The sequence below is a fragment of the Notothenia rossii genome (assembly GCF_949606895.1).
Source record: "Notothenia rossii genome assembly, chromosome: 3".
NCBI classification, from domain to species: Eukaryota; Metazoa; Chordata; class Actinopteri; order Perciformes; family Nototheniidae; genus Notothenia; species Notothenia rossii.
The window spans coordinates 59267057-59288910 of record NC_136901.1 but is presented as its reverse complement, the minus strand read 5'-3'; the positions used below and the strand labels follow the sequence as shown (position 1 = coordinate 59288910).

At 41.8% G+C, this 21854-nt stretch overlaps 1 protein-coding gene across 10 annotated transcripts in view; it reads left to right on the top strand.

The window, feature by feature from the left end:
• LOC307034086 (uncharacterized protein) overlaps positions 1-5158 on the top strand; it is a 74947-nt gene extending 69789 nt beyond the window's left edge. For 6 of the 10 annotated variants that reach the window (XR_013806751.1, XR_013806752.1, XR_013806754.1 and 3 more), the window contains 2 exons: positions 3-229; positions 5026-5158. Coding sequence is in view for 1 of the 10 variants with exons in the window: in XM_079672813.1 (XP_079528939.1) it covers positions 5026-5139 (114 nt within the window). In the remaining 9 variants the exon portion in view is untranslated. The remainder of the gene's footprint in view (positions 1-2; positions 230-5025) is intronic. The other 4 variants (XR_013806753.1, XR_013806755.1, XR_013806757.1 and 1 more) reach the window with 1 other exon arrangement.
• The last annotated feature ends 16696 nt before the right edge of the window (positions 5159-21854 follow it).

Here is a 21854-nt window from a genome sequence, read left to right as displayed (position 1 = left end):
AGGTTTCTCCTTCAAGATAAACAAACGCAGTGTTAAGCTGCTGACTGGAGCTGTGGCTGTCAGGCTCTTATCATCAGAGCAGCGGACCTCTCATTGGCCCCCCAATCATCAGCTAGCCTCACTACAGAGGCCCCGTGTAGTGGACCCGTCTGGGACCAGCTGGCTCTGAGAAGGATGGCTTTTGTTAACTGTGTTCGTTACTCTCGCGTCCAGGAGAGAAGCTTTAAAAGTAAGTAGACCAATGGAGTTTCTGAGAAGGTTCAAATGGGTACTTTAATTAAAATGGCGCGGTAATGTTACAAGCAGAAGACGATTCAGAGAGGGATGTAAAAAGCTCCCTTTCTGTGGTCGGCCGAGCAGAAGAGACCCCACGAGCATTCGTCCTTCCTGCTTACTGGCTGTTCGCCCCTCCTCTTTGGGGGCTGTGGTGACATATGGGACTCCCCCCTCTGTCTTCTGTGTCCGATATTGCGTTAAACAGAGGATTTCGACATTTTACATTCATTGCTTACTTCCACATGCCTTTTCTCCTCCTTATCTCTTTCATAACTTTATATGTAACACATGTTAACGGCGTCAATAGCCACTTTAATGATACTACTGGACGGTAGTCCCGAATGTGGTCATGAAGGGTTTTCAGAATAAAAGCTTGGTATTGAGAACTTCCAGTTTTTTCCAGAATAAAATAGCATTTAAACTGACGGTATGTCCTAACTAAATTATGCCATAAAAAAATTGATTTTAATTTCTAACAGTCCCTCCTTACACACCTAAAAGGTGTGTAAATAATACTGAAATCAATGAGTTCTTCATCTGAACTCTGCATAGTACATAACTCATATCAAAAACATACAATCAAAATGGAATGGTTCAATAGTCTCAACTTTACAAAAGTACAAAAAATACTTTGACTGTGTTCAAACATAAAAGTTTTCCCTTGTGCATAACTTCTAGTGTTAACATTCAATATCATTCTTCAAAATTGCAGCAATGGCTTGGTATCAGAACTTTTCTTCCTCCCTCCTTTCACAGAAACCATTCTCATACCACGCTTGGTGTTAACCCAGCTAGCGGGGAACGTTCTCACAACTTTGGCTAACGTTACCTATAGGTTCTAACAAGGTTTTAAAGAAACGTTTTAATCTGATGTTCAAAGAACCTTTTTAGGATGTTTATTTGTTCAAATAATGTTCCTATAAGGTTTAAGGTTAACTAAGACATAACGTTTTAACTGCAACATTCAGAGGATGTTATTAAGGCCTGAGATGACAGAAAGTGTTTTATAAAATGTTCCTTTAATGTGATATGTTAACAAAGGTGGAACGTTTTGCCTGCAACATTCTAAGGACGTGTTTTGGATGTTGTCGGGTAACACATTAAATATGTTCTTTATAAAATGTTCCCTCAATGTTACATGATGACAAATGAAGAACATTTTCAAAGCAACATTCTGAAAATGTTTTCAGGATGTTATTGAGGCCTGAGATGACAGAAAGGGTTTTATAAAATGTTCCCTCAATGTTACATGATAACAAATGAAGAACATTCTCCAAGAAACATTCTGAAAATGTTTTCAGGATGTTATTGAGGCCTGAGATGACAGAAAGTGTTTTATAAAATGTTCCTTTAATGTGATGAATCAACAAAGATGGAACGTTTTGCCTCCAACATTCTGAGGATGTGTTTTAGACGTTGTTGGGATTAAAGATGTTCTTTTATAGAACATTCCCTCAATGTTACATGATAACCAAAGAAGAACATTTTGAAAGCAACATTTTGATAATGTTTTCAGGAGGTTATTATTTTTTTATAAAATGTTCCTGTGATGCGAAATATTAACAGGGTCATCGTCAGATTTATTTGTAGTGCACTTTAAAAAACAAAGTTGTTGCATTTGTTTGAAAAGGATGTTTAAAAGAAATCTGATGTCACCACATTTTCCTTTTTAGAAAAAAACAAGCACGTAATTCATGATATTGCATGCTTGCGTAGGCATGTCTGAGTTCCCAGCTAGACATTGTTGGTTCTAAAAACATTTTGAGAATGTTACCATTCATTGTTCTAGGAATGGTTTCATCGAGAAGTTTTATTTTGGTTCCTAGAATGTACAGTTACAAGAAAAAGTATGTGAACCCTTTGGAACTACCTGGATTTCTGCATAGATTGGTCATAAAATGTGTTCTGATCTTCATCTAAGTCACAACAATAGACAAACACAGTCTGCTTAAAGAGCCTGTGACACGATTTTCCCCCATCATCCAAACCCATCAATTTGAGTAAATATTGTCCCCTTGAAAACCGTTACTGAACTGATTTTGGATATTTGTACTTTGATAACCATTAGTCTGCCCTTCAATGTTGACCATTTCCTGGATCTTCTCGGGGATTCTTCAAGTCCCGCCAAATTATGGGTGAAGTCAATGCGGGCACAGCGCTCCAGCTGCACCGTTCAGGATCCCAGCAGCTGCATGTAAACGCACGATGGCGCACACAGCAGCAAGCTCAGACAGCGATGACAGTTTAATTTTGAACGTGTCTGAGAGCTCATATGAGGCTGAAGGATCGGTTTATTTTGTATCTGTTAGAAGTTTAGGAATTAGGTGCGTCAATATGGGCGATCATACGGTCATGTAGCCAGTGGTGGACTGGGACTAAAAATCAGCCCGGGACTCTCGACCGGCCCACTTCGGTACCACTAGTAAATTGTCAACGGGGGGAGTGGGGGATGTGCTAGTGACTTATCCGACCGGCCCACTTCGGTACCGGCCCATCGGGATTCGTCCCGATGGCCAGTCCGCCACTGCACCCAGCCCAGCCCACGTAAACTGTCAACGGGGGGAGCCTCGCTGCGGGGGAACGGTGGACCTAGTGTCCCGATCGGAGTGGGAATAATAATAATAATAATAATAATAATCCGTGCATTTTATCCATTAATTTCCCCAACATTGTGGTAAAAAAAAACACGTTTAATCCATGTTGGTGTACTACTACAACCAGTGGTGTAGTGGGGATGTTTTTACTGGGTGGACGGGGTGGTGGGTGGACGGGAGACACTATGGACGCGCTCGTGAACTGTCAACGGGGGGGGGGGGGGGGCTTGGGGACCTCTGTGTCGCCTGTAAGCGCAACTTACATGATGGCGTTTAGACAATATAATAATAAAGGGCGGTGCCGGCTGTCAGCGAACCGATCCGGCCTTTCTGCACGACTATCACTCAAATGCGGGACATAGTCTCAATGTGTGGGACGCGGGACAAATAATAAAAATGCTGTGTGTGTAGTCCCGCACAGTGCGGGACACCTGGTCACCCTACACACACAGTTCTGCCCCTCACACACACACGCTTCAAATCAAGTTGCATAAATGCTTGAGCTACGTTTTTATTATAATTACTGTAAAATCTGCCTATTATGTTTTCGTCATTATTACAACAAACACACACTTGCAACTGATAACACTGGCAATGATTTTAGATGTATTAGACTATTAAAAAAAGAAATCATGCTTCAAATAAGTCCAACGCCCACTACACCACTTACTGCAACTACAAAAAGCTAAGGTTTGTTTTCTCATCAGGAAATGCAGACCGGCTCAAACAAAATATTTTTAAATCATCAGCCTCACGATCATTTAATGTATCATATGTTCGCCGAATTGACATGAAAGCACTAATAAATGTAGTTTCATCCACTTGAGTTTACAAAAATAATCGATTTGTTTTCATATCACATCCGACGGGAGGAAATTCAGCAGCTCTGACGACCGATTTTTAATCCTAATTTAATCATCTTCTTCACCACGATCATTTATGTTTATGTTCGCCGAATTGACATGAAAGCACTGACAAATATGAATATACTGTAGTCAACTTCATTAAAACGTTATTAACGTGCCTAAACTCAGTAATTCACAATTTCTACGCATGACAACACACTTTGTCCGTGTTTGGCTCTCTCACCGCACAGTGAAGCGTTCCCGCATTGACGTCACTTCCGGATTCCCCCAAAACCTCAAAATGAGTCGAAGGAATTTCCCCGCGATGTTCGAAATTATTGATATTTATCGGAACGGTATCGCTTTTTCTTTTTTAAACTGACGGTTCGAGATTACTAGTAGCCCACTATTTCATTGCACAACAGTTGTTGGGTTCGTGTCACAGGCTCTTTAAGCTAAAACCACACAAACAATATGTTTTTATGTTTTTATTGAACACACCATGTAAACATTCACAGTGCAGGGTGGAAAAAGTATGTGAACCCTTGGATTTAATAACTGGTTGACCCTCTTTTGGTAGCAATAACCTCCACCAAACGTTTCCTATAGTTGCATATCAGACCTGCACAACGGTCAGGAGGAATTTTGGACCATTCCTCTTTACAAAACTGTTTCAGTTCAGCAATATTCTTGGGATTTCTGGTGTGAATCGCTCTTCTGAGGTCATGCCACAGCATCTCATTTGGATTGAGGTCAGGACTCTTACTGGGCCACTCCAGAAAGCGTATTTTCTTCTGTTGAAGCCATTCTGTTGTTGATTTACTTTGGGTCGTTGTCCTGTTGCATCACCCATCTTCTGTTGAGCTTCAATTGGTGAACAGATGGCCTTAAGTTCTCCAGCAAAATGTCTTGATAAACTTGAGAATTCATTTTTCCATCGATGATGGCAATCTGTCCAGGCCCTGAGGCAGCAAAGCAGCCCCAAACCATGATGCTCCCTCCACCATACTTCACAGTTGGGATGAGGTTTTTGATGTTGGTGTGGTGTTCCTTCCAAACATCTCAACTTTGGTTTCATCTGTCCACAGAATAGGTGCTCTTTTGCAAACTTCAAAAGTGCAGATCAGAACACATTTTATGACCAACTTATGCAAAAATCCAGGTAATTCCAAAGGGTTCACATACTTTTTCTTGCAACTGTACTTCCGAAAGGTAGGATAACGTTCTCTAAAAACATTCTTAAAATGTTTGGTGATATTCTTTGACAACTTTGCCTGCTTTTGCCTCACTGATTTTTGTGTCTCTCCCAGGAGGAATCCAAGGCCTTCCACACTCCCAAGACCAGCCAGGCCTCTACCCACCCTGGAACAACTGTTTCCCACTGCCGCCATAACCAACCTCCACTCCCAGCTCCCCTTTTCTAATAAACAAATGTTACTTTCACCAGCTGATTCCGAGTCATCCTTTTACATGTGTTAGTTTACTTAACGATTGGAATTTGACTATCATAATCATCCTAATGACCACAGTGGTCAGTCCACTTACCCAGGAATTTTGAGTTGAACAATTACAGGAATATGTCTTTATGTTCAAATAATGTAAACATATTTTAGTAAATTGTTACCATAGAACATTTGCATAATTTCTTTAACATAAACAATGTTATCCTTCTCTAAAATAATAACATTCTGGCAACATAAAAAATCTAACTTGCAGCTGAAAATGTTTTAAGAACAGTAGGGCATAATGTTCTAACAATGTTATCAAAAACATTTTAAGAATGTTTTTAGAGAACGTTATCCTACCTTTCAGAAGAACATTCTGGGAACCAAAATAAAAGCTTCTGGCGAAAACGTTTTAAGAACAGTAGGGCATAATGTTCTAACAATGTTATCAAACATTTTAAGAATGTTTTTAGAGAACGTTATCCTACCTTTCAGAAAAACATTCTGGGAACCAAAATAAAAGCTGCTGAAAACGTTTTAAGAATAGTAGGGCATAATGTTCTAGCAATGTTTTCAAACATTTTAAGAATGTTTTTAGAGAACGTTATCCTACCTTTCAGAAGAACATTCTGAGAACCAAACAAAAACTTCCCGCTGAAAACGTTTTAAGAATAGGAGGGCATAATGTTCTAACAATGTTATCACCAAACATTTTAAGAATGTTTTTAGAGAACGTTATCCTACCTTTCAGAAGAACGTTCTGGGAACCAAAAGAAAACTTCCCGCTGAAAACCTTCCTAGAACAATGAATAACATTCTCAGAATGTTTTTAGAACCAAACATTTCTAGCTGGGAAGGCACTTGTTTTTACAAAGTGTAAAAGAAACATACCATTTGAGATTAGCACATGATTTATAAAACACGACATTTACTAAAACAGAATAGTATAAAAATAATAAAGAATAAAATAAACTATCTTGGAATAGTGTAAAGTAAATTGAAATGGATTCACTCCATTTTAGCATTTTAGTTTGTTCACTTCTTCACATGATTTCATCATTTAAAGCAGGGTTCACCAAACTTTTTACTCTGGGGGCCACATTATTGTTCCTGACTGTGATGGGGGGCCGGGGCCGAGTCAGCTCATTGTGTAGAAGAGATTACTAGCCCGGCACAGCCATCCCCACTACTACTCCCACACTACTATATCAACACTTGATTCCTGTCACATATTTGTTTACCATCTTTACTAGTGTTTTACAAAAGTAGCAATTGAGTCTTCACACTTTGCTTTAATTTGAAATACCACAGATATTCCATTTATTTGTTTTCTAATAAAAATAACATCAAATCTGTCAAGGTAAGAAACATCTGCCTAGTTGAGGTGATTGACACTGGCAAAGTTGAGTTCAAAATTATAAATTATAGGTAGACCTGATGATGATGATGATGATAATAATAATAATAATAATAATAATTGTGTGCAGCACTTAATAAAGGTCAACTAAATAGGCCTATAAAATAAATAAAAAACATCAAAATTATAATAACATGAGTAGGCTAATAGAACTAGCTAACTCTTATGCCTATCCAGGTGAGCATGTTCAGTTAACATTTTTTTTAGGTCAAGGTGAAAAGGACATGAGCAGTGTAGGCTCAAAACTAAAGCACAACAATAATACAGAATAATGGCAATCAAAATCAGTAGCCTATATGTAGGTGAGCTGGATTTGTACTTGTTGATGAATTGTGCTGTCTTTGGGATGGGGTCAGCAACAGCAATCTCCTCTCCTCACTTCAGAGTGCCTTCTGGAGCCCTGGCATGGAGGGATGACGGATTGAACACAAGAAGCACCATATTCAGTAAATGGCAAGACATGCTGCGGTCTGCTTTTCTCTGACATAATTTTACAACATATGTAGCAAATCAAAAAGAGCCTTCACATTTCATATTTATAGCAATTAAAATCAGTAATTGTTAAAATCAGTGTGCTTACCGTATCAGTGTGAACTGTGTGTTTGCTTCTGGCTGATGAGAAGTTCAATGTCTGGTTGCAGTCTAGTGGTAGCCAGTCTCAAGGTCTGATGCAAGTGTTTATCTGTGAGTTTGTTCCTTGTTGTATTCTTGGTTTGCTTCATGCGGGAAAAGGTTTGCTCACAGATTTAGGTGCTGCCAAAAACTGTGGACATCTTCATTGCATGCTGTTTGATGTTTGGGTAGGTTTCCTCTGGGAGCGAAGCATAGAACTCAATGAGACTGTCAGGCTTGAACGCGTCTTTAAGGATATCACAATTCTGCAACTCGGCTAGTTCAAACTGAAGAGAGGGATGGGCATCATTTATGTCGGCAGCAAAGGGGTTCTGGAACAAACGTATTGCTTTACCGTTGACATGAAGCTCACGGAACCGCACGCTGAACTGCCCCTGCAGCATTTCCAGTGCATCCTTGCACTTCTCGGCTGGGAACGGGACAGGTGGTTTCTCAGCGCAGTAGCTCTGGGTGGCAGGGAGATGCGTAAAGTCCAGCTTTTCGACCTGTCTCACAAGCAGCACTAGTTTGACCTCGAACGCTTTGATGTGGGAATACAGGTCACTGATTAGCTTCCCTTTGCCTTGGAGCTGCACGTTAAGGTGGTTCAACATTTCACTCACATCTGTTAAAAATGCGAGGTCCCATTTCCATTCTGGCTCGGTCAGCTCTCGTACCGTTTCACCTTTAGACTGCAGGAAGGTGTTGATTTCGGGTAGCAGGTCGTAGAAACGGCGCAACACTTTGCCTCGGCTTAACCACCGGATTTCTGTGTAGTACAGCACATCCTCGTAGGCAGACTCAAGCTCGGAGAGGAAGGCCTGGAACTGTCTGTGTTTCAGACCATTTTTTCGGATGTAGTTGACAGTGCACAACCACCTTCATGACAGACGCCCACTTCAAAACTTTGCAGCATAGGGCTTGCTGGTGAATCAGACAGTGGACTTGTAGTGGGGGGGTGAGACCTCGTTCCTCGAATTCGCTGTTCAAGCGCCCTACTAGCCCCCTTGTCGTGCCAACCATACTAGGTGCGCCATCCGTAGTGATGCTGGCAAATTTACACCAGTCTAGACCCAACTCTTCCATTGTTTTGCACACTTGGACAAAAATATCCTCTCCTGTTGTAGTTCCTTTGAGGTTTTTTAGTGCTGCCAGCTCCTCAGAGACTTCAAAGCTTTCACTAATCCCACGAATAAAAATGAGCAGTTGTGCTGTGTCCTGCACATCATTGCTCTCATCCATGGCCAAAGCAAAAAACTTGAATCGTGACGCTTTCTCGTTCAGCTGCTCATAAACGTTGTCCCCCAATTCTTCTACTCGCCTGGTCATAGTAGTCGCGGAGAGACTCACACCGTTGACTGCCTCTCTCTTGTCGGGACACACTTCCTCGGCCACAGCAAGGATGCATTGTTTAACAAAGTCCCCATCAGTGAAGGGCTTCCCATGGGTTGCTAGTATGTGAGCTACCTTGAAGCTAGCTCGAACAGCAGCCTGGTTTACCTGGGTTTGGCGAATGAATGTTTGTTGTTGTGCTGCCAGTCCGCCTTTCATTCTGCGAATTCTGTCTGCTCTTGCTTGCCCTCGCAAGCTAGCAAAGTCACTGTGGCGGGTTTCGTGGTGACGACGAAGATTATATTCCTTGAAAACCGCCACACTCTCTTTACAGATAATGCAAACGGCACGGTCCTTATACTGAACAAAAAAATAGTCGTTGGTCCACTGTTCTTTGAAAATTCTGCACTCTATCAACTTTTCGTTTTACGTTAACGTTAGCCATTTTTGCTCTCCTGAACACTGACAGTTCACTACGCGTACATTGTCTGTCACTCACTTGATCTCCATCATGTCGGGTGACGACAATTCGGCAAATATAGTGCATTTTATTTTATAACTAAATATAATTTTTTTAACTGAAACAAAATCAACAAAATACCAAACGCAGACATGTTATTATTTTCCGAAATTCAATTTAAAAAAAATAAGCCATGACGACTTTTGGGGATTTGCCTCATAGGGCCGGTTCAAGTAGTGGGGGGCAGAGGGGGTGGCGGGCCGGATCCGGCCCCCGGGCTGTAGTTTGGTGACCCCTGATTTAAAGTATCACATCAGCTGGACATTCATTGAACAATCTCATCTCTGAACATCCATATCATTTAAAATAACTCATCATTTTCATCAACATCTGTATACGGGGGTGGGTCGTCCTGTTCTGCTAGCATTTGAAACTGTCTCCTCATGAGAAATGTACCCTCCCTCCTTTCATACCATTTAAGGTATGAAAGTAATATGTTCTCTAGAAGAGGCCGTTGTGATCAATCGGTACGTTAGGACATGGAATGCAACATCTAGGCCTCCCCTGGGCGCCCCTATGTTATCCTTGTACACTGTGGAGCCTAAACTCCCCCTGGGACTGGTCTCTTAGCCCTACTGGCTTTGGGGTGTTTCGCCATGTTGATTAACTACATAAAAAACATCACTGGCTGTGCTAGTGCACATGTCCCCGTCCAATCCTGTGACAAGACTGGTGGTATCGTGGAACTAAAACCTTGTACTCAAACACCTACTCTGGGATACGGCATTCTAGACAGTCATTTCTGTGAGAAGATTTTGGTCAGTTACAACAGTTGTAGAATATCATCACTTAAAAGTTCCTACTTCAGTACCTTTTGGTGGTCTCTTCTAATGCAGTGTTAAAGTCTCTGAAATGGTGTGAAAACCGGTGGAATATCAATAACTCATTATACTAATTTATCTTCAATTCTGGTCTACTTAAATAACTATGCTAACCCCTTTAACAGTTTGTGGAACCTTGGGTGTCCGAACATGTGATAATTACTCCCTCCTTTAACAAGGATTTTAAAAACAGAAGTCATTTCATTAATGGTTTGTAGTTCAATTCAGGAATTTTCACTTATGGCAGATATGTTTCTCCTTTAAATAACATCTCTAAATGTCAGGTCATCTGGTGAATGGATGACCATTAGGAGCTGGTGGCGCTTGTCTTTTAAAACTCATACTCTGGTGCCGTGCGCTCCCTCTGAAGCTGCAAGTAAGATTTAAAACATCTGCAGGGTGGGTTGAGCGACCCCTTCTCCCTGAATGATATTTGTTGTCAAAAATATGCACCATCACAATGAGTGATCCCAGGCCCCGCATGTATTACTCCCAATTATATTTGTTTTTCAAAATTAAAATTTGCAATCTCTCTTTACCCAGTTTCTTTTTTAAACTCTACATCTTGGACGACAAACAAATGTTGTTTCCACCTTAACAGTTCTCCTATGGTAATAACTATGCTACAATGGAGAAATCAATACTTTAGATTGGAATACTATCTTTGGCTTGGTACTAGCTCTACCTTTAACATACAAATAAAGATTTGTCTGCTTTTATAGAGTGGTTACTAAAACTATCCCTTTAAACTGTAGATGTATTTTGTAACAAATTAAATCTTCCCCAAATTCGCATATGAATTGGAATCTCTTAAAGAATAATTTGTTTATATGATGAAAAGACTGAATAATATGTTCTACCCTCAGTGTGTTTTTAGGATTATTTAATAGTTTCCTCTCTCACTTTATAAATGTACCAATTGATTAATTCATGGCAAATAAATATTTTTCTTTACGTATTTCTCGTTGGTGAATAAGTGTGTTTATGTGTAAACTCACTCACGCCCGTTTTCCTTCTCTCCCCCTCTGGTTGTCAAGCCACGACCCCCTCACGTTCTGCCGGACCATGCCAACTCCTCCGTCCTTTCCTCTCCTCCGTCCACCTTCTCCTCAGTCCATCCGCTCTTGGATCCTTCCGCTGTAACTCTTTTCAGTGGCCCAACTGCTTTGCATTTCATCTCCTCCTTTACAGTCTCTACGCTGTTGCATGGAGGGCGTATTCCGCTCTCATGTCCCACACTCTGCTCTTGTGCCAAATCTCGTGGCTCAGCTTGGAACTTCATGTCCTGTGGGGGACCGATGAGAGTGTGCCTTTTTATGTCAGCTGGTTTTGGTTCTGGATGCCTCAGGTGGAGATGTTTCTGGATGCAGTCTCGTCGTTGTTATTTCAGCTCTGTTTCTCTGTCTGTCCGATGGAGAAGGAGGAGTCTCCTGTGGTCTGCTTGGAAGATGGGGTCGTAGTGGTCTGACAGGAAGGAGAGAGAGAGAGAGAGAGAGAGAGAGAGAGAGAGAGAGAGAGAGAGAGAGAGAGAGAGAGAGAGAGAGAGAGAGAGAGAGATCTCGCGACGCATTACCTATAGATAATTCTAACACACTGAGGTAAAAAAAAATCCAACCTTTTCCACTCTATTTTCCTAATCATACTATCTGTCTTAGATGTTAAATGTAATCTAAACACAATTAATTTATACTAATGGTTTTACCGTATATTACGTTCCCTTCTGAGCTAGGGGAATCAAAGGGAAGCAACACAACCAGATTGGTATTGGTATAATTATAAGTGGTTTTAATGCACAATTGGTGAACAAAATGGCAGGCAAACAGCCTGAAACAAACAAAAGAGCCAAAAACACCGGTTTAAATAACAAACAATAGAGGCCACAAAGGCGCAAGTTTAAATGGGCAACCAAACTAAGGGAGGACTCTAAAAGGTGAGTCTAAAGACATACATGGAAAATAAATACTAATATACTAAATAAAGAACGAAACAAAACCTCACTTTAAAAGTGGTACAACTAACACAAAGAATCTATACAAAAACACAGCTAAACTACAGGCAACCGTCACACAACACTAACCACTCTAAACACTATCTAAACCAGGGATGGGCAACTTTGAGGATAGTGAGGGCCAACAAAAAAATGTCCTCACTACCAGAGGGCCACTTCGTGACCATTCACTTCCATCGGCAGGATACTATATCCACAACATTTAAATAGCCAACTTTAGCTACTAATTTAATGAAAATAACTAAATATATATAGGCAATAAATGTTTATTGTACCAAACACCAACACTGAGTTTAACAACGAATATTCATCTTTGTATTGTGTTTCTATGCTTCCCTCACATTCCATACATAAAACCAAGAACATATGCATTTTTCTGAACTTCACCCACAGCTGGATCAGTAAGCTATACATCTTAATGAGATACTTGTGGCCTCTCCTGCTGCTGCACAATAGACTGAATGTCAATATCAACATTTGTACATCCGATTTGCATGAGATGGAACAGTGTCTCATCTGTCAGTCTGTTTCTCTCCCTTGACTTGATGTGCTTCATCATAGAGAAGTTGCTCTCGCAGATGTAAGTGCTGCCAAACATGCTGGCCATTGAGAGCGCAAAATCCCTGAGGAGTGGAAAGCGGCACTCGGGTAGCAGTCTCCAAAAGGAAATTCCCCTCTCCTGGCGCTTTGCTAGAAAGGGGTCTGACTGTAGTTCGCACATTTCAAGCTGCAACTCAGGGGGCTGCTCGATGATTGCAGCCGAGAGGGGGTTAGTGAATAACTCGATGCGTGGCTGCATGGTGTGGAAATCTTGAAAGCGCTTCTTAAACTGCTGCTGCAGTGTTTCTATGTCGGCTCTGTACTTGGGTAATGTTTTCTCACATTCGGGGGCATCTTTGCGCATCTCTTCACATGATGGGAAGTGCGCCAGATTAGGACAGTCGGCTGAAAATCCGTCTTTAAACAGAGTCAGTTTAGTAACAAATGCGTTCATGTGCGCATATAGATCCGACACGGTTTGGCATCTTCCCTGTAACCGCATATTCAGGTGATTAAGATGCGAGGTAATGTCCGCAAGGAAAGCCATGTCCAGAAGAAAATCTGTATTCCTGAGTTTTGCGCAGTACGCACTTGTATCACATTGGATGGTGTCCTCCAAGAACACAGGGATTTCTGCGTGTAGCGCAAAAAACCTCTCCAAGCATTTTCCACGGCTCATCCACCTTATTTCTGTGTGCATAGTAAATCACCATACGCGGCGTTCACTTCATCCAAAAAGGCTATAAACTTCCTGTGATTGAGAGACCGGTTCCCTCCTCTAATGAGATTAGTAGTCTTGGTAACTAAATCCATGACATGCCTAAAATTCATTGATTTGGCACACAGAGCCTCCTGCAATATCAAAACGAAATTTGATTTAGCCTGATTTTTTTTTTACAAAGAATGCCCACATTCAAAACCATTAGAATAGCTAACAATAATGTTACCCACCTGATGTATGATGCAGTGCAGTATTGGACAGTCAACGCCACTCTGGAGGAGGAGGCCGGCGAATCCAGTGCGCTTTCCTTGTATTGCTGGCGCACCATCGGTAACAACAGCTGAGAGCTTATGAAATCCTCTGTGCGCACTTACAACATTTTCAACAGCGGCGAAAATATCTTGTCCTTTGGTAGTGCCATGCAAAGAAGCCAGTTTCAATAACTCCTCGTGCACTTCAAATGAACTGTTAATGGCCCGTGTGTAGATGGCTGGCTGGCTCACATCAGTCACATCAGTGCTCTCATCCAACGCTAAGGAAAAGTATGCACAGTCATGCATGACTTGTTTTACCTTTTGTTCGACATGATTTTGTATATCAAATATTCTTCGTGTCACTGTCCGACGGGACAAAGAGACGGTTTCAACGTTTTTAGCCATGTTGTCATCTCCGAATGCTTTAGCCATCTGGACTGCACAACTCTTCACCATTTCGCCGTCAGACAGGGGCTTCTTAGCTTTAGCAAGCTCAAGGGAAATGGCATAAGACGCCGTGAGAGACGATTTCTGTGTAGTCGTGGCTCTGGTAAAAAAGGTCTGCTGCTGGCATATTTTCCCTTTTAGGTCAGCAACGATGGCGACTCTGGCAGCTCCTGTGTGCTTTTCATATTTGTCTTTATGGGTGCTGTTGTAGTGGCGACTTAAATTGTAGTCCTTCATTGCCGATTTAGTTTCAAGACACACCAAACACATAGGTTTGCCTTTGAATTCTGTAAACAGATAATCTATTTCCCATTTTGGCTGAAAGAGACGGTTTTCTAGGTTCAGTTTTCTTTTTTCGGCGCTCATGTTTCTTTTCCCGCTAACGGAGGAAAGCCGCGAGGTAAACAGAAGACTATATACACTTGGCTGCAGGCCTCATGAATTTGGGGGGAGCGCCCTCTAGCGGTGAATATTATTAATTGCAAGTGGGGTCTGGTTCAAATGATTTGCTTGTTTACAACTGTGAAACCAATATATTTTTGTAAATTGACTCGCGGGCCGCACAAAGTGAGGGCGGTGGCCACATGCGGCCCGCGGGCGGCCAGTTGCCCATCCCTGATCTAAACACAGACCACACAAGTTAACCACAGAACAAAGAGCAAGTAGCGAGAGGCGTCTGTTCACTCAACAGAGCCTCCAGAGTGTCAGTTGTCCCCAGCCTTTGTACTCCTCCCCAGCAGGTGTGCGCCGGCTGTGCACTTCGATTGGATGACGTCTCATCCAATCACCTCTTCGGATGCAGCGAGGGCGGGACCAGGAGATGACAGCCAATGACGTCGGGGCAACCACACAGCTCATTTACATATCACACACATGCACACAGCTGCAAACAATCCCAGACAGATTAACGAGCAGACAGAAACAGCAGCCGTAACACTCCCCCCCCTTAAAACACAAACCCACAGGTGTTGTGAACTAAACACACTAACATCACAAACCCAACCTGGACAGAGCATCGGCCAACATATTCTCTGAGCCCTTTAATGACGGGTGTCTACTGTTGTAGTCCCGCACAATCAGAGCCCATTGCAGGAGACGCTGGTTGTGCTTGGAAACGCCGGGGCAGAATATGAATGGATCGTAACATGTACACATCACAATTGGCCAAAGGCTGGGTCCAACATCAATCTTAACATGTAGAGCCAACACTAACACTAAGATCCGATACACGAGCTGACGCTCTCGGGTTACCGGGAGTGTGGAGAAGTCTAGAGGCTTGTCTGAGCCGGCGTGTTACGCCGGTCTCGCGACATCCTCACGAGGAGGAGGGGGAGCCACAATTCCCGGCTTCTCCTCGGACACAGCTTCATCTGAAAGCACAGGCACAATCACAGACTCAGATAATGAGACATCAGGAACACTTTTACTCGCCTGTGCACGGGTATGGGTGATCAGGCCAATACCGTTTGGCGGGGACATTTTCTGACGCTGTTCCTTATGCTTCAGAGCTGCGCAATTGGCGATGACATGTCCAGGTTTGTGACAGTGAAAGCACTCCCCCTCCTCTCTGGTTACATTATACACATTTGCTGGCTGAGTAAATGGTGCGGCTGACACACGGCGGGATCTCTCAGTAGAGACAGGGGAAAACACAGTTTTATGAGTCAGCACATACACATCAGCTAACACAGCGGCAGCAGAGAGAGAGTTTACCCTTTTTTCGTTCACGTACTCAGCAATGCGATCAGGCAAACACTTCTTAAACTCCTCCAACATGATCAAGTCTCTCAGAGAAGAATAATCCGCAGCATTACATGAGGCAACCCACTCATCAACCCACATCCCTTTTACTCTGGCAAACTCCACATGAGTTTGGTTAGGATCCTTCCTAAGGTCTCTAAACTTTTGTCTGTAAGCTTCAGGAAAGAGTTCGTATACTCTAAGGATGGCAACCTTCCCCAAGGCGTAATCTAGACTGTCCTCCAACGTAAGAGCTGCAACTGCTCCCTGAGCTTTTCCAAATAATTTGCACGTTACCATCAGCGCCCAAACTTCAGCCGGCCACTGCAGCGCTGTAGCAATGCGCTCGAATGCGCTAAAATAGGCATCCACCTCAGTCTCACGGAATGTTGGCACTAACGAAATATTGTTACTCACGTCAAAGGCAGGTGGAGGAGGTGGAGATGGCAAGTTTCTTCCGGCAGAGTCAAAAGCACCGGATGCGCGCAGTTGGGAGTCTAGCTCCAGCTGACGAATCCGGATCTGGACTTCCTTATCTGCCTCGATTTTCTTTACCTCCAACTGAAACTGATACTGCCTGTCTTGCTCCTTGTCTTTTGCCTCTAACTGAAGCCGTGCGAGACGGACTTTGAGTCTACTCCCTTCCCGGGAATCTGGACTACCAGGAGACGGTGGACTATGAGGCGGCACGGACGGTGCTTTACACCGCTTGCTACCCTCGCTGTCACCACCCTCTCCTTTAGCACGGACATTTGGCACAGTGAGCTCAGCTTGTGCAGGCAGCACCAGAAAACCCCTTTCCACCAACTCATCCACCACCAGAGCCTTTAACTCTTTTTTTAATAATTGTTTTGCCACTGGGAGACCGAAATGTTGCGCTATCTCATATAAGTCGTCTCTACGACACTGAAGTAACTGCTCATGAGAAGGACAGACCAAAACCGACTCCAAATCAAAAGTTGCCATACTCAGCTAAAACTGCACACAAACCTTACCAAATTGGTTCCAGCTATACAAACCACTTATAACCCCAGGAAGTAGTTAATATCCTGGATGAGCCCCCATGTATTACGTTCCCTTCTGAGCTAGGGGAATCAAAGGGAAGCAACACAACCAGATTGGTATTGGTATAATTATAAGTGGTTTTAATGCACAACAGGTGAACAAAATGGCAGGCAAACAGCCTGAAACAAACAAAAGAGCCAAAAACACCAGTTTAAATAACAAACAATAGAGGCCACAAAGGCGCAAGTTTAAATGGGCAACCAAACTAAGGGAGGACTCTAAAAGGTGAGTCTAAAGACATACAGAGAAAATAAATACTAATATACTAAATAAAGAACGAAACAAAACCTCACTTTAAAAGTGGTACAACTAACACAAAGAATCTATACAAAAACACAGCTAAACTAAAGGCAACAGTCACACAACACTAACCACTCTAAACACTATCTAAACACAGACCACACAAGTTAACCACAGAACAAAGAGCAAGTAGCGAGAGGCGTCTGTTCACTCAACAGAGCCTCCAGAGTGTCAGTTGTCCCCAGCCTTTGTACTCCTCCCCAGCAGGTGTGCGCCGGCTGTGCACTTCGATTGGATGACGTCTCATCCAATCACCTCTTCGGATGCAGCGAGGGCGGGACCAGGAGATAACAGCCAATGACGTCGGGGCAACCACACAGCTCATTTACATATCACACACATGCACACAGCTGCAAACAATCCCAGACAGATTAACGAGCAGACAGAAACAGCAGCCGTAACAGTATCCCTAAACATTGCTTTCACCCACTGTAACATTGCTACTCCAATTAACTCTTTCAGGTAACCATTTTCTTCTATAAATTGAAATACCTACATGTTTCAAGCACCACGTATTTCACACACTATAAAAGAATGTCCCCATATTTTCTCCATCACTTTAAATCTCACTGTTACTTAGAACATAAGTAACTTTTGTGACTGGACATATGTGACCCCTCTATCGAAATCAGTCGGAAGTCGCAACGGCTCATTTAAAAAAATAAACGTGGATTTGCGTAAAAAACTATTTTTTCGGGGTTCGGGTGTTTTGTTTGATTTTAAACAAACAAAGTCTTGGCTTTCAGAATATTAAACTTTTATTTCCAAACTCACACGATAAATACATTCTTTAAGCTTGTAAAGGGAAGATGACAGGCAATCTGCTCTTCCGCAGCGCCGCCCCCCCTCCCTCCGGCTGACATTATGAATGTAAGCGTAGAGTAATCATAGATAACACGGCAGGGTCCGTTACAGTTTGTTTTCATCTGATTTCAATTAAACAAAGTCTTGGCTTTCAGAATATTAAACTTGTTTCGGCAAATTCAGACGGTAAATACAACTTTGAAGCTTGTAACGGCATAATTACAAGCGGAGAACGGAGTAATTTAACGTCACAGCAGGCATAACAACAGCCGGTGTTTCTCGTGAGGGTTTTCCCCGGGAAACAAACGCAATACACACAAACGCAAAAATAAACAAACACACACACGTATACACACACACACACACACGTATACACACACACACACTCGCGAGCTTCCCCCAGACCAGTAATACAAACGAAAATATCTTCCCTCCGTAGTATTTTGATCTAGGGGACCCCACAATTGGTTTGGCTTTGTTCTTGACATCATCTCTATTTTATCCATGGTTGTGTCAGTTACACAATTTAAATAATGAGTACAAAAATAAGGTATACAAAACGTTGGACTCTTTTTCAGGTGTAAAACAAAAAATAGGTTTTCACATTAATGTACAATCTATAAAAATCTATAGACAATTTGTCTTTTGAGCTGTTTCTATCTTTATCTTATTTCTATTTATTGTTTTGTTCCAGCTCTGCCAAATCAGTCCTAACTCCCAATAATGTTCTGGAAGTTGCCAGTGAAGGGTGACAATGTGTGAGGTGGTGTCAATTTGCTCCTTTTTCTTTACCTTTAAACCGGAGCGTGTGTGAAGTTTGTTACAACTTTTCACGCTTCCGTCCACCGGGGATGAGCCCACTGTCTTTTGTGAACTTTCACCCTCACCCAATCACCCGGCCGAACAGGAGTCTCTTCTGGTGTCTCGTCTGGTATCTCTGTAGTTTTCCTAGCCTGCTGTGTAGACAAAACTTGGAAAATATTACTCAGAGTTCTGACATATTCATCCACTTTTATTCGTCTAATATCTAACACTGGACCACTCCCTCCTTGGAGAAGGCCCAAGTTTCGGCATACCTTTTGTTGTTATGAGACCTATTGTTGACTACATTTTATTATTTATTAACTACAACGTCACTGAAATCAACATATCTGTATAATCATGACACTCCCTCCTTTGAGCATAACATGCTCAATTAATATTGCAATGATTACCCTATTCTGAACAGGACATGTAAAACCCATAACGTTGCATTAAATGAATATAACTTCTCTGTGTACCCATAAGGCGTACAAAAATATTGTATGATGTATGGCTTTCTTATGGTATAAATGCATATTCACTAAAAATCTGCCATTAGCACAAAAAATAGTTTACTTGTTTCAATAATGGCTTTTGTCATGGTATTATGCCTCATCGTTGCTGCGAAAAACATTACCCCTGGTTCCGCTAATGCGTCTCAATAATTCTAGGATTAGAGGATTGGTTGACACTGCTGAACTAACATATAATAAAATAATATTTCTCCAAACTAGAGGGAAAATACGAACTATTTTCACAGAGGGTGACCTGCATGAAGGGCTGGTGCCCCTCACTCAAATGAGATATTGCCTTACGCACTACACTATAAATCAGTAAAGTTACTCAAGAATAAATAAATAAAAACTGATTCTTGAAACTGTGGTAAAAACCCTATAACTTATTCATCCAAGCTTTCAATCAGTGTTATTTAATTTAATCTGCAGCTCATGCCTTAAAACAGATACTTCAGACCGATTATAAAATTGTGTATATGAGAAAAAATGTAATCTGACTCCATAAATCACATAATTGTTTGATTAAAAACTGCACTTCTGGCTAAGAATAAATGAAGTTCTCCTTTAAACACAGCCCCGGTCTTCTGACGGGGTCTATCTATGTACTGGCTGGAAAATGTTGGGCCAGTCTCTGTCGCTCCGTCACTGTTCTCCTGTTAACAGTCACTCTCTAGTTCAGCTGGGTTCTTGTTGACTTCTTCACTGATTTCAGGCAAGCGACCCAATCGGACACCTCCCTTTGTAGCCAGACTTTACCACAGCAGAATGGAGTTTCTGTTTTCAGGTCCCAACAGCTCCACGTCAGGTGTATCGTCGCCCCTTGAACTGCAGTCGGTGTTAACAGGAGGACTTGGTAAGGATCCTCCGTCTTGGGCGAGTACTAGGTTTCCGTCTTCATATTTTGGATGGAAACCCATCGTCTTGACCTCACTAGCTGTCTGGACACAATAGTTTTCTGTGTAAGGGAACAGCATCACTCGTAATCTCTTTTGGTTCTCATAATTACAAAAATAGTCTGCTAAATTTTCTAATCTGTGGATGCTTTATATGTAAATGCAATATTCTACTCTCGATTTTTAAAAATAATATTAAACCTCTCCCTCCTGTGTTGACAGATATGGCTCAATGTAGCTGGTTTTCAAAATACCCTTGTGCTGAAGATGCATCACCTGGTGGTCTGGCCCTCTGAGCTTCCTCATTGTTGTAGTTGCTATCAGGCTGTCAGTGGCTTTTGGTCCATGTTTGGCACCCCTGTTCGTCTTCGACATCTCTGGGACCCCCTGCCTCCGTCGTCATCATGGAAACTTCCCCTGGGGTAACTGCATGGAGGGCCGTGGTTTGGTGCACTGTTCTGCGGACACTCTCTGGACTAATGTGTCAGGCGACCACATTTGTAGCAGCCTTCATCTCTTCTTCGTCTTGATCGTTGCTTTCCTCTCCATTGTCCCTTTTGTTGATTCTGCAACTGAATCCCTGTCGCTACCTGAGTTTGAACTGTTCGAGGTGTCTGCCCTGCATTCTCTGGTTCTTCCTGAGCTTGAATTGTTGGAGGTGTAATCCTCTAACTAGCACCTTCGTTCCTGATAAATAATATCCTATGTCATCCGAACTTAACTTTAAATCAGTTTTTTTTTTTTTTTTTTTTATAGTTAAAGATTTTTTTTTTATTTATTTAAGTTTTAAAGATTTTTTAGGAAGTTTAATATGTATATATTTTAATTAATAAAGAAAATTAAAAGATAAAAATTATGCAAATTTTAAAATCAGAAATGTTAAAAATAAAAATTGTACAGTGTATGGTTTTGACTTTTGAAATAGGAAAATATAAATCTGGTGAAAATCCAAATCTAGTGTGTACTGAAGTGTATGGTTTTATGCAAATGTCATAACTTGTGTTAGCTTCAATACATTTTTGTTTGAATATTCTACAGTCTAGTTTGAAAGACTACTATGTAAAGTTTCTTATCTTATAATTAGAAACCACTTGCAATTCTATCTCGGCGATGAAGCATGTATTCATTTATAACAATCAAAATTAAACTTCAGAATGTTATTGCTATCTTTCCCTAAGAGGTGTTTCCTCTATCTGTGTAATAATTATGTACTACCAGCAGAGTGTGCTGTTGTAATTTCCAGTTCAATCCACTAGGGATAGCTGTTGCAAAACTGACCTCTATTTAACAAGAAGAAGCTTATTTTCCTTCTTAAAATGGGAAGAAAATTACACTATGGTTAAACAACACAGCACATAACCGCCAAAATTCATTTGCAAACAGAAATATTTCAAAAACCGCCAATACACACTTGCAAGCAGAATTACTTCCAAAATCAGATTGGGTTTTTAGGAAATACAATGGTTACTTCCCTACAAATACCAAACTTCCAACGGTAAGATGACCTGACTATTTTCTAGTTCCAACTCTGCCAAGAAATATGATTTGTCCTTCTCAAGATGGAGTGCCTAGCCTCATGTGAGTGGTACTGGGTGTATTAAAACAAACAGAGTACTTTCAATTAGCATTTCACGAAATGGCGACTGCCGTGTGGCTGATTGTCAACATGAGGGCAAGACAAGATGGCAACTGATTTTCCAACCTTTAACCTGAAGAACAAAGGGATTTGAAAATACACCTCGTGGCTCTCTCAGGGGAGTTGAAATAATGGCGGGGTGCAGTGGCGGTTCTAGACCAATTTGACTGGGGGGGCCACTGGGGGGCCAATTGTTTTCTGAGGGGGGCACAATAAATGCAGGACGAAAAAGAGAACTAGACAGTATGAAGTAATTGGGCATAAGAAA